This window comes from Ictalurus furcatus, chromosome 5 (assembly GCF_023375685.1).
Source record: "Ictalurus furcatus strain D&B chromosome 5, Billie_1.0, whole genome shotgun sequence".
In the NCBI taxonomy this organism is placed as follows: domain Eukaryota; kingdom Metazoa; phylum Chordata; class Actinopteri; order Siluriformes; family Ictaluridae; genus Ictalurus; species Ictalurus furcatus.
In genome coordinates this window covers 23,457,424-23,472,045 of record NC_071259.1, presented here as the reverse complement: position 1 = coordinate 23,472,045, position 14,622 = coordinate 23,457,424, and the positions used below count along the sequence as shown (strand labels likewise).

Here is a 14,622-nt window from a genome sequence, read left to right as displayed (position 1 = left end):
ATTACAGCAATGTAGCACGCCATCTGTTGGTAAAAAAAAAAAAAAAAAAAAAAAAAAAAAAAAAAAACATCCTTCAAAGGTTAAAAAAAAAAAATTCATATAAAATCCTTCACAGCGTCCATCAGACATTTAAGAAATGTTGCCAAGGGTGGTCATGTTTTTTTGTTTTTTTTTACAAGTAAAACGGATTAAAATTTTATTTTATCATCACAATTGTTTGATTAATCTTATGTCTTGCTCCTAGAATGTCGACAAAGAGTTAACATGCCATATAAACAAACTCTGGTCTTCCTGAGCATTTATCACAGAGCAGTTTATTTTAACATACATAACAGCATTTCAAAAGCACTGTGGCTCAAACAGAGACATGCTTTGGATGTTAACATTAGTTTCCACAGACATATCACAAGTAAATGAGGATTTATAGATCCTTTTTTTATTCACAGCTTCTCCATCAGGTTAAGTACATGAGTGGTGTGATTTTAGTTTGGTAGTATGAGAGCAGATATTTCAGATTCATGGTATATGCTGATTTACAAGGTGCAAAAATGTGTTTTAAATTAAAACTAGCATTTGTGAAATGAATCGAGTCATTTCGTTTGCAAGTTAAGGATTAAGTCTCAAACCACAATCTGATTAAGATTACTGTTTAATAATTAGCTGTATTCAAGTTTGAGACCATATGCCCATGCTTATGTACTTTGATTTTACTAACCTTTTATTATATACAAAAGCTAATCTTGTCAGCTAATCAGCAGGCCATTTTTATCTGATGGGCCCTAATGTAAACATATACCCGTGAACCCTTATTACCGTTCATTTACCCATTATAACTTAAAAAAAAACAACACAAAAAACAGTTAGTGATATTTCCTAATCTAACAAATCTAATCTAACACCAGTCCTTCAGTGCTGAAGCAAAACATAATTTATCATTAAAGCAGCTTGCCTCAGCAAAGCTACATTCTCACCAGAAACATTTAAGGCTGTTCTTCTAGGTTTTTCCCACAAATGGTATTGACAGTACTGTTCCCAAAATTCAATACATTATAGGCTTATAAACATGGATTGTGCAAATCACAGAACAATTGGGTTTTTTTTTTAACATACACATATAAGGACACCAATATAATTAATAACCCAACAAATGCTACACAAAGCTCATCGTATGTGCTTAATAATCTTAAGAGTCTCAGCATGTTTCCTGTCTCAAATGTTGCCTGTTTACAGTGATAAAACACAGTGTGAAAGTGATGTGGTAGAAGTGGCATGTTGACCCAGTTTTTCCTCATCGTTTCATTTTTAGTAACACAATGCCATACACTCTTGCCCATTAGGAAGTGCACCTTTAAATGTGCAGCAAATCAAATCTAGCAGCAACATTTACATGTATGAAAACAAGTATCAGATATATGCCGCACTAATAATTAACAAAATTAATATACTCCGCTTAATGAGGAGTATATATTCTTGTTTGAATTGACATTAAATAATATTCAGTAATTCACTGATGTCTTCAAAAATAGCCAATTATTGCAGTCTGACAAGCGATTGCGATAGTGCGTATAGAAAACAAAATAGTGTCTGAATATAAGTCTGTTTCACTTAATTTACTATGTGACGATGTTTCAGACTGAGAAGGAGTACTGTAGCAGCTGTACTGATCATATTATTGTTTTACATATGGAAACAGTTTGAAAGCTGATGTGGATAAACCATACAAAATAATGGTATTTTATAGATAAGGGGTATTAGGATTAACATTAGACATTAGAGGACAGGTGAACATTATATATCTACAATATTCTATATGAAAAATTACTGGAGGCCCTCATTATCAGTGCATACATATTCATAGATATATTCATGTTTATAGGAATATTTAAACCCAAATTAGTGGCATGAGTTTGCATTATGCAAATAGGATCATGAATTAAACTTGATTAACTTTTGTTTTGGCAAATGATCTCGTTGTAATGCCTTGATCTACTTTTTTTAAAAATAATTATATTATTATATATAGCCAATATGCAAGGATTTTTTTTATATACAGTATGAGAACCTTGTCAATACACAAAATACTGCTACCCAATTGTAGTCCAGTTACTTTTACACTGCTTTTTTACACTGCTTTCCTCCTCTCACCATATTTACTATAAAGTAATATGTAGTTTGTTAATAAGACAGGAAAACAGTCAAATGTGCAGTGTTGGGTATTTAAGGACTAAGAATGTGAAAACAGGTTTTAAACTATTTCACATGATATTTATGAATGTATGAATGTATGTATGCCACAGATGTTGTAGTGCTAGTTCACTATAAACAGAAGTTTAAAAGGACACTGCAACTTTGAGCTCAGTTAAGAAATCTAATTCACAACCATTCTCATTCATGGTCTCCTTATAATGTTAAAGTCTTCTATTAAAAAACATATAACCTTCAGTGGATAATATTTACAGATAACCTTGGCATAGGTTAAGATCAAGAGTTTCATTATTAATGCCTTTTTTGGCCTTATTTTTTTGTCTTTTGATTTTATTTCTTTGACTCTGCAACTGCTTGATGTTCAGCGACATTCTGATCATCTGTCTGGACTAAGCATTTGGCTGGATTAGTTGAGTTAGCCTTTTTGTTAGTATTAGATGTGACATTAGATGTAACCTGCTGCAGACTGCGGGTAACGGGACCTCTCACTCGCAGAGAGAACTGCTCCTCTGTGCTGGGCTTCAACTCCACATCTCTTTGCTTTATTTTCCTCTCCATACCATGTACCCCATTGCTCTGCAGCTGAGATTTCCCTGTTGCTACTAAAGATTTTGATGCCAATGGTGACTGAGTGGCTTCCATCAGAATGAGTCTATTTTTTTTACTTATGTGAACTGCCGAGCCTGAGAGAATATAAGATGTTTTAGGCCTATAATTGCGCACAGTAATTTTCCCTTTGCCAATTTGAGCCTTGACTGGTAGATTCACATTGCTGGCTGAACCAGTCTCATTGGTCTGTGTTTTTGCTAAGGATTTCTGTCCTTGATTTAACCTTTGTGGTTTCATTATTACATCTGATACACGTGTGCGGATACGTCCATGGTTTTCCTGCGTTGGTGCGATGCTACCTTTTCTTTTTGGAGGTTTCCTGCAAATCGGTTTCATTGGGCAGCTGAAAGCCATATGTTTCTTCAGGCTGGCATGGTAAGTGAACTCCCTACTACAATGAGGACAAACATAAACCACCAGCTCCTCCTGTGAACTCTTTCGCCCTACTGGCCTCCCTCTTTGTACCCACATAGATTTCCTCTTACTATGAGCGCTCAGCTTTGTCTTAGCTTCTGCCTCATGGAAATGGAGCTTTTTTGGTTGTCCAAGCTTTTGAGAGATATTCTGTCTAAGGTTGACTCCTCTAGCAGGCAACAGAACTCCATTTTGCACTTTTGCAAATTGCTTGAGTGGAATGGGGTTCTTTTTCGGAGTGTAGCGTTTTTTGTCGCTAGCATTAGCACAGGCTAATATGTGCTTGTGTAGTTCGGGCATGTTGTCAAAGCCCCTGCCACACTTGGTGCAGCGAACTGTAGTGCTGAAAGTCTGTGGGATATTATGAGTTGTGAAGTTAGTGGCTGTGGTGGTGACTGGTCCAACTGGTGTTCGGTTGTGGTATGGAAATGGAGGTGGCTTAAAACTTGGGTAATGCTGGTTAATGCCAAGCCGCACATCTGTACCTTTGGGTTTGACACCTTCAGATGCCATAATCTTGATGGTAGTGTATAACTCCTCAGTAGTGTTTTCAGAGTTATTGTCAGCCTCTGGTTTTGGAATTGTTTGGTAGGATTGGCTAAGTTTGTCTTTTCTAAGACACGCTTTAGTAAAAGTATCAGCTCTTACTGGACAATTATGGTTTTCAGGTCTTAACTTACCATTTTCTACTTCAGTATGTGAGCACTCCTGCCCAGGATGGAGATCTCGATGATGTTGTTCTAGGTTGCAAAGAAAAGCAAACTCTTTGGAGCATATTCTGCAGACATAGATTTTACCAATGCCATGGTAACTGGATCGGTGCTCAAATAAACCAGTGTCACTCTCAAATAGCTGGACACAAAATTCACACTTATATGGCCAAGTGCCTGAGTGTTCACCAATATGCTGACTCAGACCCTTCATGGAATGGAAGAGCTCATCACAGGCATTACACATAAAGCGCTTGCATAGAGGAGGCAAGGGCAATTGCTCCTCACTCATAGGATTCTGCTGTATGGTAATGTCTGAGCTTTCCACTTTGAGATTATCAGTAGAGGATGAATTTTCTGCAGGCTCCACTGTTGTCTCTACTTTCTCTGAAACACTGGGACCAAGTGACGGCAGTACTGCTGCTACTGAATTCTCTAATGATTCTCCATTAGAGGATGTGTCCAATACTTGATCTTGAGCCTCAACAATGCCAGCCTCTGGCAGTTCTGAAACTGATGGCTCGATGTTGGCAGCCTGTAGTTGAGATGAAGGCTGGAGTTCTTGTGCTTCAGTGTGATCTGGTGGTGTTTTATCAAAGAGCGAGTGAACAGCATTAGCTTGGGGAACAGGGGTGGGATTAGAGGACTCCAGTGCAACAGTATACTCAATAACAACCACATTTGGAGAAAAACTCAGGGAACTGATGTTTGACTGGTTCACCAACACAGGAGAAATTAGATGTGTTTCAGGTGACAAGACAGAATCAATCACCAAGGTCCTTTGTGCTAGTTCACACACAGATGTATCTGTAAGATACTGAGGACCTTGTAAGCTTAGAGCTGGGGTTGTGGGGATGAGCGCATGGGTCACACTTCCAGGGGCGGAATTAAGCCAATTAGGAAGAGACACATTAAAAGCTGCCAACGAATTTCCGACAGAGAGCTCCACAGGAGTGTTGAGCGCTACAGTACTGGAGGACTGAGCAGTGGAGCAGATAGGTTGAACCTCTTGATTGGTTATGGATGTTTGCGCTGGTAGTAATATCTCTGTGGGCTCTGAAGTAGCTGAAAGGGGCTGGGCTGGAGAGGCAGTATGCAGTGCAGCAGAATTTGGCAGAGAAGGGGTTGCATCCAGTGCAGGAGGAGAGGGTGGAGGCAGCTCAGACATAACACTTTCAGGGTTAGCAGGAATTGGCTCAGACACAGCCATTGCTGCTAGATCTGTTTCTAAAGGAGCATTGATAGTTTCATGTGCTGGTGTAGGAACATCCACTACAGCATACTGGCTTAGCAATACTTTCTCCAACATGCTTGAGTTGGGTTTAGTCCTCCTAACTGATGTCTGGAAGGCTAAACATGCAGTTGAGTCAGACTCTGTACTCTTTCTGCTCATGCTCAGATCCAGAACACAGTCAGCTAAGACCTCACTGTCTCTCTTACCGACAGCACTGGAGAGATCTAGTGGCTGCTGATTACATGACCTGCCACCAGTCCCCGATGCAGAGCAATCCAATAGCAGACTTTCCTGAATGGTTTCAGCTGGATGATTTGTAGCTGGATTTACAGTTTCTATTTCTCCATTTTTAGATGAGCTCATAACAGCAGATGTGCAGTGACTGTCTATCTTTGGCACTTTAGGTGCAGAAGAATCAGTTTCCTGTACAACGGTAGATTTCAGCATTGGCGGACTGCTTTGCTGTGGGGAGATAGGAGGGGATGTTGTCCTTCTCTTAAACCTGCTACTTGTTGCAGGTAAAAGTGTTAGTGATAAAGGTGGGCAGAGTTTTTGGCCTTCACTGATCAGAGAAAATGATGACTTACTGCTATCCTGGTTCTGTAGAAGCTGCTTTAGCTTGGGAGACAGATAAATAGTTTTCTCCTTCTGTAAAACAATGGTCTCTAATGTCCGGGGGAAAACAGTGCCAATCAACGTACCTTCTGAAGCAGCGGAAGGTGTTGTTAAGATAGATTCAGACTCCAGTTCAGTTTTAATTTGTGGCAGTAAAGGTGGGGTAGATGTCCTCCTTTTGCCAGAGGATTGACCACTGAGGTCAGAGGTCATGTTGCAGTCATTAGAATCTATTTTAAGGGCCTGTGTAATTTGAGCTGGGTTGACGATAAAGGCATCCAGACCAATCACAGCAGCGGCAGAATTCAGCTCCATCACTTCACAATTAGTGACAGCACTGGTGGAGATGATTTTCCCATCAATGTAGAAGCTGAGGTTCTCAGAGATGTTGCTGGAAATATCGACCATATACTCCTCTTCTTGCCTGACTGCATCATTGCGTTGTGTATTGGAAGAGGTTTCTGGCGGACCACCAGAATGCTGAATTTGAACCTCATGAGAGTTTACAACTTTCTGACGGACTCCTCTGGGCAATAGACGACGTTCATGTATCCTGCGCTCATGCCTTCGCAAGCTGGTGTGAGTTCCAAATGCTTTCTTGCAGTACTTGCAGGCAAAAGAGCATTTAGTCTCTCCAAATTCATCCGCGTCACCTCTTCCTTCCACATCAGGCACAGGAGAGTTGCTGACTGGCTGGGCAGTCAGGGCAAGCTGGTCTTCCTCTTGTGAAGAGACCATTCCCTGAGTCTCTACGACAACCTGTGGAGCAGGGCTAATTATGAGACCACCTGCCCTTCTATTGGTGTTACTATGTCTTCTCTCATGTCGACGTCGGCAGAACTGTGTACTGAAGCACTTTCTGCAGTAGCGGCATTTAAATATCTGTGTGTGGCAGGATGACAAGGCATGCATGTGCCGTTCCAGGCCTTGCTTGGTAGTAAACCGTCTTTGACAGTGCTGACAGAAGAACATGCATGAACCCTTATGGTTGCCATCAGGGTTAATCTTGGGGTCATAGTCTGGGTCCAGGTCAGCATCTGCTGATTTATTGTCCTGTTTGAGCATTTCCAAGAGTTCAGTCTCACCCGTCTTACAGGGTATATTTTGATTTATTAAGTCAATGGTTTGCAAGGGTACTGGTTCCATGGTTGGTTTACCGATCCTCTGTGCTGGCAAGATGTTTTGGTCCTCCTCAGACTGCTCCATGATGTCATCAGTCCCTCCCTCTGGCTCTCTCTCTTTCTCCTTCAGTGAGTCATGTAGAGGGGGAGATTCCCCAGTCAGAGAATGCTGATGACTATCAGCGGGGCAGTGCAGAATTACATACTGCTGCTGCTTCTCTGACGAAACGAGCAGCTCCTCTGCTTTCACTAATGCAACAGATTAAAAATGCAAATCAGCTCCTATCTAAAATTTCTAATAAACTGATATGCTGGGAACATGATAAAGCTTATTTCACACAGCAATTATATGTACCACTTGGATTTTTATTAAAAAAATCATTTCCTATGTGGTATTCTATTGTTGTTGACATCAATATAAATGTTTACCGTTCTCAGAATCACCCATGTCTGCCCCACTGGCTGTTGTCAACCACCTGTTTGGTTTTACTCCTCCACCTCCTTTGTGCTTTTATTGATATTTCCTATTACCTGGGAGACAGAATAATTATCATTAATATCTCGTGTTATACTTCACATATTTCGCACAGACAGTGTAAGAGAATATATTTGTGCATGTGTGTGTGTGTGTGTGTCTCAGTGACAAACAAAGTAACCTATACAGAGTCATTACACAGCAGAATACACTATCCCAGTCCCTGCTTGGTAGTTAATATGCTAAAAAAAAACTACCATCCAGGGTTTGACAAGATTTGACAAATCCATAGTCGCACCCTTTTATTTGTTCCAAACCTCAAAAGCCTCATACTTTAGCCATTTTCCTGCTTTCCGCTTTGAAACAAAATCCTTTTTTTTTTTTTGCCCTGATCTATCATTTATGCCTCATGTAACCACCTGAATGGTTTTATATAACATACTCATGCTCCATATTGAAATGAAGGTCTGTACAGTCTCCCACCAGCCAAACTCAACTGTTGATAGCAGATATAACATATTTCATTTCAATCCTACTATATTACCTAGCGGATTAAGATTATAACACAGTGTGGTGCAGGGTAAGGTGGTAAACAGTGTAGGCGCACTTTGGCATTCAGGGAGCAATTAATATGCGTTTTATTATGTATTATTTGAGCAGTGTGCGAAGACGCTTGCTCATAAATCTGACCAAGCTTTGTTTAGCTCTGATGCACAGAAACAGACTGATTTTAAACCACACGGTACCGCCATATTACCACGAGGGAATGACAGTATGACCAGGAACCAGTACCAAGCACGCATAGTACACTCGATATCAGTATTTCAAGTGCAGACCGATTAGGATGCGAATTTGACTGATCAGCCTACGGTTTTGTTTATACGCTATGACATTGGCAATGTGTTTACAAACTGCGTCGGCCCGCGCATTAAATATATTCTTGCAAACCTAAATGATCCACAGTCTTGCACGAGCTACTTCGAGTGAATGATGTTGTTGTTGTTCATAAGAGAAGAGGGTGGCTTTATTCATTCGCTGCAGGTGGAGCCCACATGTTGCGGTTGTGTGTGTGTGTTTCACACAGACAGCTCCTTTAAATAAACGCGGCTCTAGCACCGCAGTCTGGAAGGTCATGGTCTCTCTCTCTCACACACACACACACACACACACACACACAGGCGGGATTATCTGTTGTTTCATGCACTGCAAAATCCTCGAAAATACTGCAAACGTTATGAGTTGTGGTTATATAAAATAACGCATGATGATCGGAAAAGCGTCAGCTGGTCACGAAATGTCATCGTCGTGTGATATAAACAAGATGTTATTTCCTACATTAGCTCACAGCGGTGGGCGAGCCTGGTCTATTTATTGTTTATTATTAATAGCATTATAGTAGGTTAGGAATTGCACACCTGTGCGTTTCTTACCGGCTTTGTTGGTATCTGGACACATGTGGGCAAGATTTGGCCTGGACGGTGCTGCAGTACGAGGCCCGGTGGCTAAAAGCTAAACGCTGATGTACACTGTCACTGCAGCACGCAGCGCACGCAGAGCGCACGCAGAGCGCACGCAGCCAACTGCGCATGCGCGAGCGCTCATTCTCCTACAGCGCTTAGGCTAGATCTATACTGCATACTACAGTACTAAAGAGTGTGTCTAAATAAGCATCTGGCGTGTACTTTTGGCATACTGTTTAGTACAGCTGTAGACCTTTGAGAAAAGGCATGGAAGTACCTTTTCAGCTCATCGAAAACTGTCATAGTGCAAATATCACCACTGCAAATTGTTATTCTAACTTAAGTTTATTCAAGTTAGTTTCTCCAAGCCCAAATATTATTTATATATATATATATATATATATATATATATATATATATATATATATATATATATATATATATACAGTATCTCACAAAAGTGAGTACACCTCACATTTTTGTAAATATTTGATTATATCTTTTCATGTGACAACACTGAAGAAATGACACTTTGCTACAATGTAAAGTAGTGAGTGTACAGCTTGTGTAACAGTGTAAACTTGCTGTCCCCTCAAAATAACTCAGCACACAGCCATTGATGTCTAAACCACTGGCAACAAAAGTAAGTTTCACTTAGGGGTGTACTCACTTTTGTTGCCAGCGGTTTAGACATTAATGGCTGTGTGTTGAGTTATTTTGAGGGGAGAGCAAATTTACACTGTTACACAAGCTGTACACTCACTACTTTACATTGTAGTAAAGTGTCATTTTTTCAGTGTTGTCACATGAAAAGATATAATCAACTATTTACAAAAAATGTGAGGGGTGTACTCACTTTTGTGAGATACTGTATAGATAGATAGATAGATAGATAGATAGATACACCATGGTCTGTGAAAATACATATTATATATACCAACTCATTCACAAGCATTTATTACTGCCAGCATCAGCCACACAATGTACTTTATATCGGGCAGACAGTAGGTGAAACACCCATTAACTCATCAGTTAAGTATCAGATTAAATAGGTCAACCCTGATTCAGCTCAGCAGTTAGTGACCAGATTTAGGTCCTACCTGATTTCTCATAAATGGATTAACAACCTCAGTAGGTCAAACAGGATTTAACTCATCAGGTAATGACCAGATAATACCTCAAAGCTTGGAAGTCACCAGTCCATCACAAGGCACCATGTTCACATATTTAAACATTCATTCACAGCTAGGGCAGTTTTGCATAGCCAGTCCTCCTACTCACATGTTTTTGGGAGGAAGGATGAAATCGGAGAACCTGGAGAAACCCACACGACACCGAGAGAACATACAAAGCTTTACACAGACAAACCAGCAACTGTGGAGCTGTGAGACTGCAACGCTATACCTGTTCCAACAGCATACCGCCATCAGTTAATTTATTCTTATAATTTTGTACTTTCAAAAATCCTGTATGTATTAGTATTATCTATAATTTTTAATTGTCCGTTTTGTTACTGCTCAAATGATTACTTTTAATGCCCATCAACTTTTAAAGCTGACCAATGCATTCAAACCATGGTTATGTGCAAAGAATGGTTCATTGTGGCTTTTTATAAGTTAATAACAGATTAATCTAAAATTTTAATGTTGATTATGATATGCTGATTACTGTTTTGGCCAATTTATCAACCATCTATTACCCTAAAGCATTCTTTGATTTGGCCCTCTGGCGGACCATCTCAATAGAGGGTGCTCTTTTCAGAAAATGTTCTAAATAGAACCTGTAAAGATAACGGCAACTGTTGACTATTTAAAGAATCCTTGAGAAAGTTAATGGTGTGTGTGTGTGTGTGTGTGTGTGTGTGTGTGTGAGTGACTGGGTGGAGCCTGGGATGGGGGATTGGCTATTTGAGGCTGGTGTACTGTAGGGTGTGGATCTTATTTGAATTCTGTGATTCATTCATTCTTGTAATTATTACAGATGGCCACTGGAGGTCAGTCTTTCAGTGCTTTAAAGGTTTATCATGAAACCCTATTTTCTTTCTTCTTTTTTTTAAATAATAAAATATTTCACCATGTACGTCCATTACAGTCTATTCAGCTTCCTTAGTATCGAAAACTAATATTTGCTGTACTGTAAGCCATTTAGAGTTGATCAGTCACTGAGACTATTTTTTTAGTTTTCTGTAATATTTAGTTCAGCCCATGTATATAAGTATCAATAGGATCCAAACAGGCACCTACAGAGGGCTTGGGGTTGGGCTGTGGAGGCTTGAGGACAACCAGATTTTAAGTTTAAGGGGCAATTAGTTTTTCACATGGGTGATATGTGTTGGATAACTTTTTTTTTGCTTCAATAAAAAATAATAATAATAAAAACTGTATTATGTGTTGACTCGGGTTGCCTTTGTTTTATGTTGTATTTTGTTTGAAGATCTAAAACTATTAAGCATGAGATATACACAAAAATATACGCAAATACTTTTTCACAGCACTGTAGATCCAAGAATGTTTGATATCCATGAAAGCAGAGTATTTTTGTGAGTTTTTTTAAAAGAATATCAAAAGGTTAAACAATAAAGGCAATTTTTCACAGCCTTCTTTGCTCGTATTTACCAAGGGTGCCAATATTAGTGGAGGGCACTGTAGACACAAAAACAGAAGAAATCAGAAGAAAATACTTTTTCACAGCACTGTATGTCGGCTTTTTAGCATGACTTATGGACACCGCTTTTTAAGATTTCCAGATAGAATATAAATAGGAGGCAAATATCTAGCAATATATTGGCATTGAGTAATAAATAAGCAACCCTGTGATTATCATAGTTACTTTCCAGATATTGCAGTTAATGCGTATATTATGCTGTATACATGCATGATGGTGTACTAGGCGGTACACAGATAAGCACATTCTACACATAGTTGAGGAAGTATCTGCCTGGCACAGCAGCAGTTTAGTTATTTATTATGTAGGGGAGTCATGCACAATTCAACATTAGAACATGTGAAATTTATATCGGGGGTGTTCATTTGTTGCTTCTCTACTGTGAGGTCATGTTTTCAGGCTGTAATGTAGGGGCTTATTTGGTAAATCTGTTATTGAAGATTTGAACTTACATCTGTTGACATATGTGAAATGTTTTTGTTCCTTGTAGAATATGCTCTACTGTCAGCATTAGTGCCCTTTCATTGATTATGCCTTCATTCTGATAAACACATATTTGCCATTACAACAAGTATGTGTTCTCTTTCATTTTTCCACTGATGAATAAGTTAGTTACAGTTTGTAGATTTTATAGATGTATATTATATCCACTTTTGAACAGCGCAGAGTAGGAAAGCATTATAAAGCTGGTGTTGAGTCTGCTTGGCACAAGGCTTGCTGACCAAAATGACTGTGGAAACAGCATTTAATACTGGCATGCACTGGCTCATGTGAATTAAATCCAATTGTGGAAGTGACATACTTGTGTGTGTATGCTCTGTGTGTGGATTTGTGTGTGTGTGTGTGTGTGTGTGTGTGTGTGTGTGTGTGTGTGTGTGTGCATCTGTCTGTCTGTATTGTTCACATACACATCCACATACACATTCAGATACACAAACACATCCATACATCTAAAGCAGAATCCATCAAACAGCCAGTTTAGATATAGTGCTCTCTCTTTTGTGTGTGTGTGTGTGTGTGTGTGTGTGCAATGTACATATCACAAACTTCACTTAGCAAGGCTCTATTCTCCTCAACAATTGTGAATTCTAGTGACATCTCGGTGCTCTGGGTAAATGTGCACCTACACTCCTGCATCTGTTCATCCTCCCATACTCTCTCTCTCTCTCTCTCTCTCTCTCTCTCTCTCTCTCTCTCTCTCTCACACACACACACACACACAGACACACACACACACACATGTGAACCGCATGTGAACAGCATGTTCCAACCATGATGTTCTTATATGTTAATGTATACGAGCACATGTATAGTGGTACGCAGCTGATCGTGTGAACTCTGTGTGTGTGTGTGTGTGTGTGTTATTCTACTGTCACTACTGTGTGTGTAGTTTGCAGGACCACGTCAGTCTTTTTAAACGCATGCATACATGTGTGTGACAGCACACACTTATTAAACTGTTGTAATGTAATTAAACCAATATAATCATAAAGACTGTTCTGTGCCTTGTCCATTATTCATATTCACTTAACATCTTTTAACACACTTAGTAGTGTTTGACCTTGTAGTGTGCAGTTCCAGGAGTTCCAGTTCCCAAACGAGGATGGGTTCCCTTTTGAGTCTGGTTTCTCTAAAAGTTCCTTCATCATGTCGTTTTGTGGAGGTTTTCCTTGCTACTGTCACCTCTGGCTTGATCAATATGGATCTGAATCTATATCCTGATTTATAAATAAAATTGAATTGAATTAATATGTAATGTTTTTTTTGTTTGTTTTTTTTTTGTGCGTGTGCGTCTGTACATTTATGTGTACTGCATGTCATCAGGGTTTTTCTAGAGGATAGCTCCAGAGAAAAGAATTTCTTCACCTGTGGTTTATGTCAGTGGTAAGCAGAGCTGAACTCTGGTGCATTGCACTGCATGGCACAGAAGTATTTTTGATTGTACTTTGTAAATTTTTTTTTACTCATTTGTAAGTCGCTTTCGATAAAAGTGTCTGCTAAGTGAATACATGTAAATGTAAGTGCTTTGCCAAAACTGACGAGCAAACTGAATATTTCATTTCTAGCCACCCAAATGTACTTAGTTAAATTCGACCCTTTAGGACAGACAGGACACAGGACAAACTTTTTTCCATTTTTTCCCCCTTGATATTAATGTTGACACTTCCATATAATAACACGTATATTGATCAATGGTGTTCTCACACTGTTAGCACCCATAAAAGGTGCTCTTCCACCTCCTAAATTCCAGTTTAACCCCTGCATGTCATACTGCATCTTTGATGATACATTCATGATGCTTCCTCTATACAATAACCTAGGCCGGTATTTTAGGTGTAGGATGATAGGAAAATAGACAGACCAATGATTACTAACATCCTGTGCTGTTCATTAGGCCTGTGAATAAAGTGTTGCGGTGTGTTTCACATCATGTCATGTTTATAGCAAGTGTAACTGAGTGTACCTAAGCCAGTTCTGACATTCAGTGACTAACAATAACAGGTTCGCCGTGGTTTTACCAGAAAAGAGCACAGAATATGTGGACCCAGACACCATAATTTGAGTACAATTTCAGTTGCGTCGTAACAATTGGGACGTGGCAGGACATATGTGCGGAGTCTCTTTATTATAAAGAGAAGGAAAACCAGACATATGTCCAAAACCAAACCGGGTTCACAACAGAGGCAAAGTTAAGTCCATACTGTGCATCCAAAACACAGGCAAAATCTCAGGGATATTATTATCAAACATGAACATGAAAAACTATAAATATATATAGAATAAGGGGCATTAACAAGACAAATAAAGAGAAGCAGTCTAAGGAGATGAAGCATGAGGAGAACAAGGTGTATGTTTATAACCACACCCTTTTCACTATATAGTGCACTAGTGTTGCCACTTTATAATCATATCTAGCGTAGTGTAGATATCTGGTGCGTTCCTGAAAAAAGCACTTCAATAAGATAGTGTCAACAATGTTCTGGATCAAGAAAGCGGTTAAAAATGAAAGAACTTTTAAAGGAAAAATGAATATTTTCATATTTTAACGAGTTTTAATTTGTAAATAAATGCCATGGCTAAAATAATGAATAAAAATCTCACAAACTAACAAGCT

General features: G+C 39.2%; 1 protein-coding gene across 1 annotated transcript; it reads right to left on the bottom strand.

Annotated features, from left to right (window-relative positions):
- Positions 1 to 54: 54 nt before the first annotated feature.
- prdm2a (PR domain containing 2, with ZNF domain a) lies at positions 55 to 8,896 on the bottom strand. Its single transcript, XM_053625905.1, has 3 exons — positions 8,814 to 8,896; positions 7,338 to 7,439; positions 55 to 7,157 (listed from the first exon to the last, which is right to left on the bottom strand). Exons 2-3 carry the CDS (start codon positions 7,354 to 7,356, stop codon positions 2,536 to 2,538), a joined length of 4,641 nt encoding a protein of 1,546 aa, XP_053481880.1. The 5' UTR covers positions 7,357 to 7,439; positions 8,814 to 8,896; the 3' UTR covers positions 55 to 2,535.
- Between the last annotated feature and the right edge of the window lie 5,726 nt (positions 8,897 to 14,622).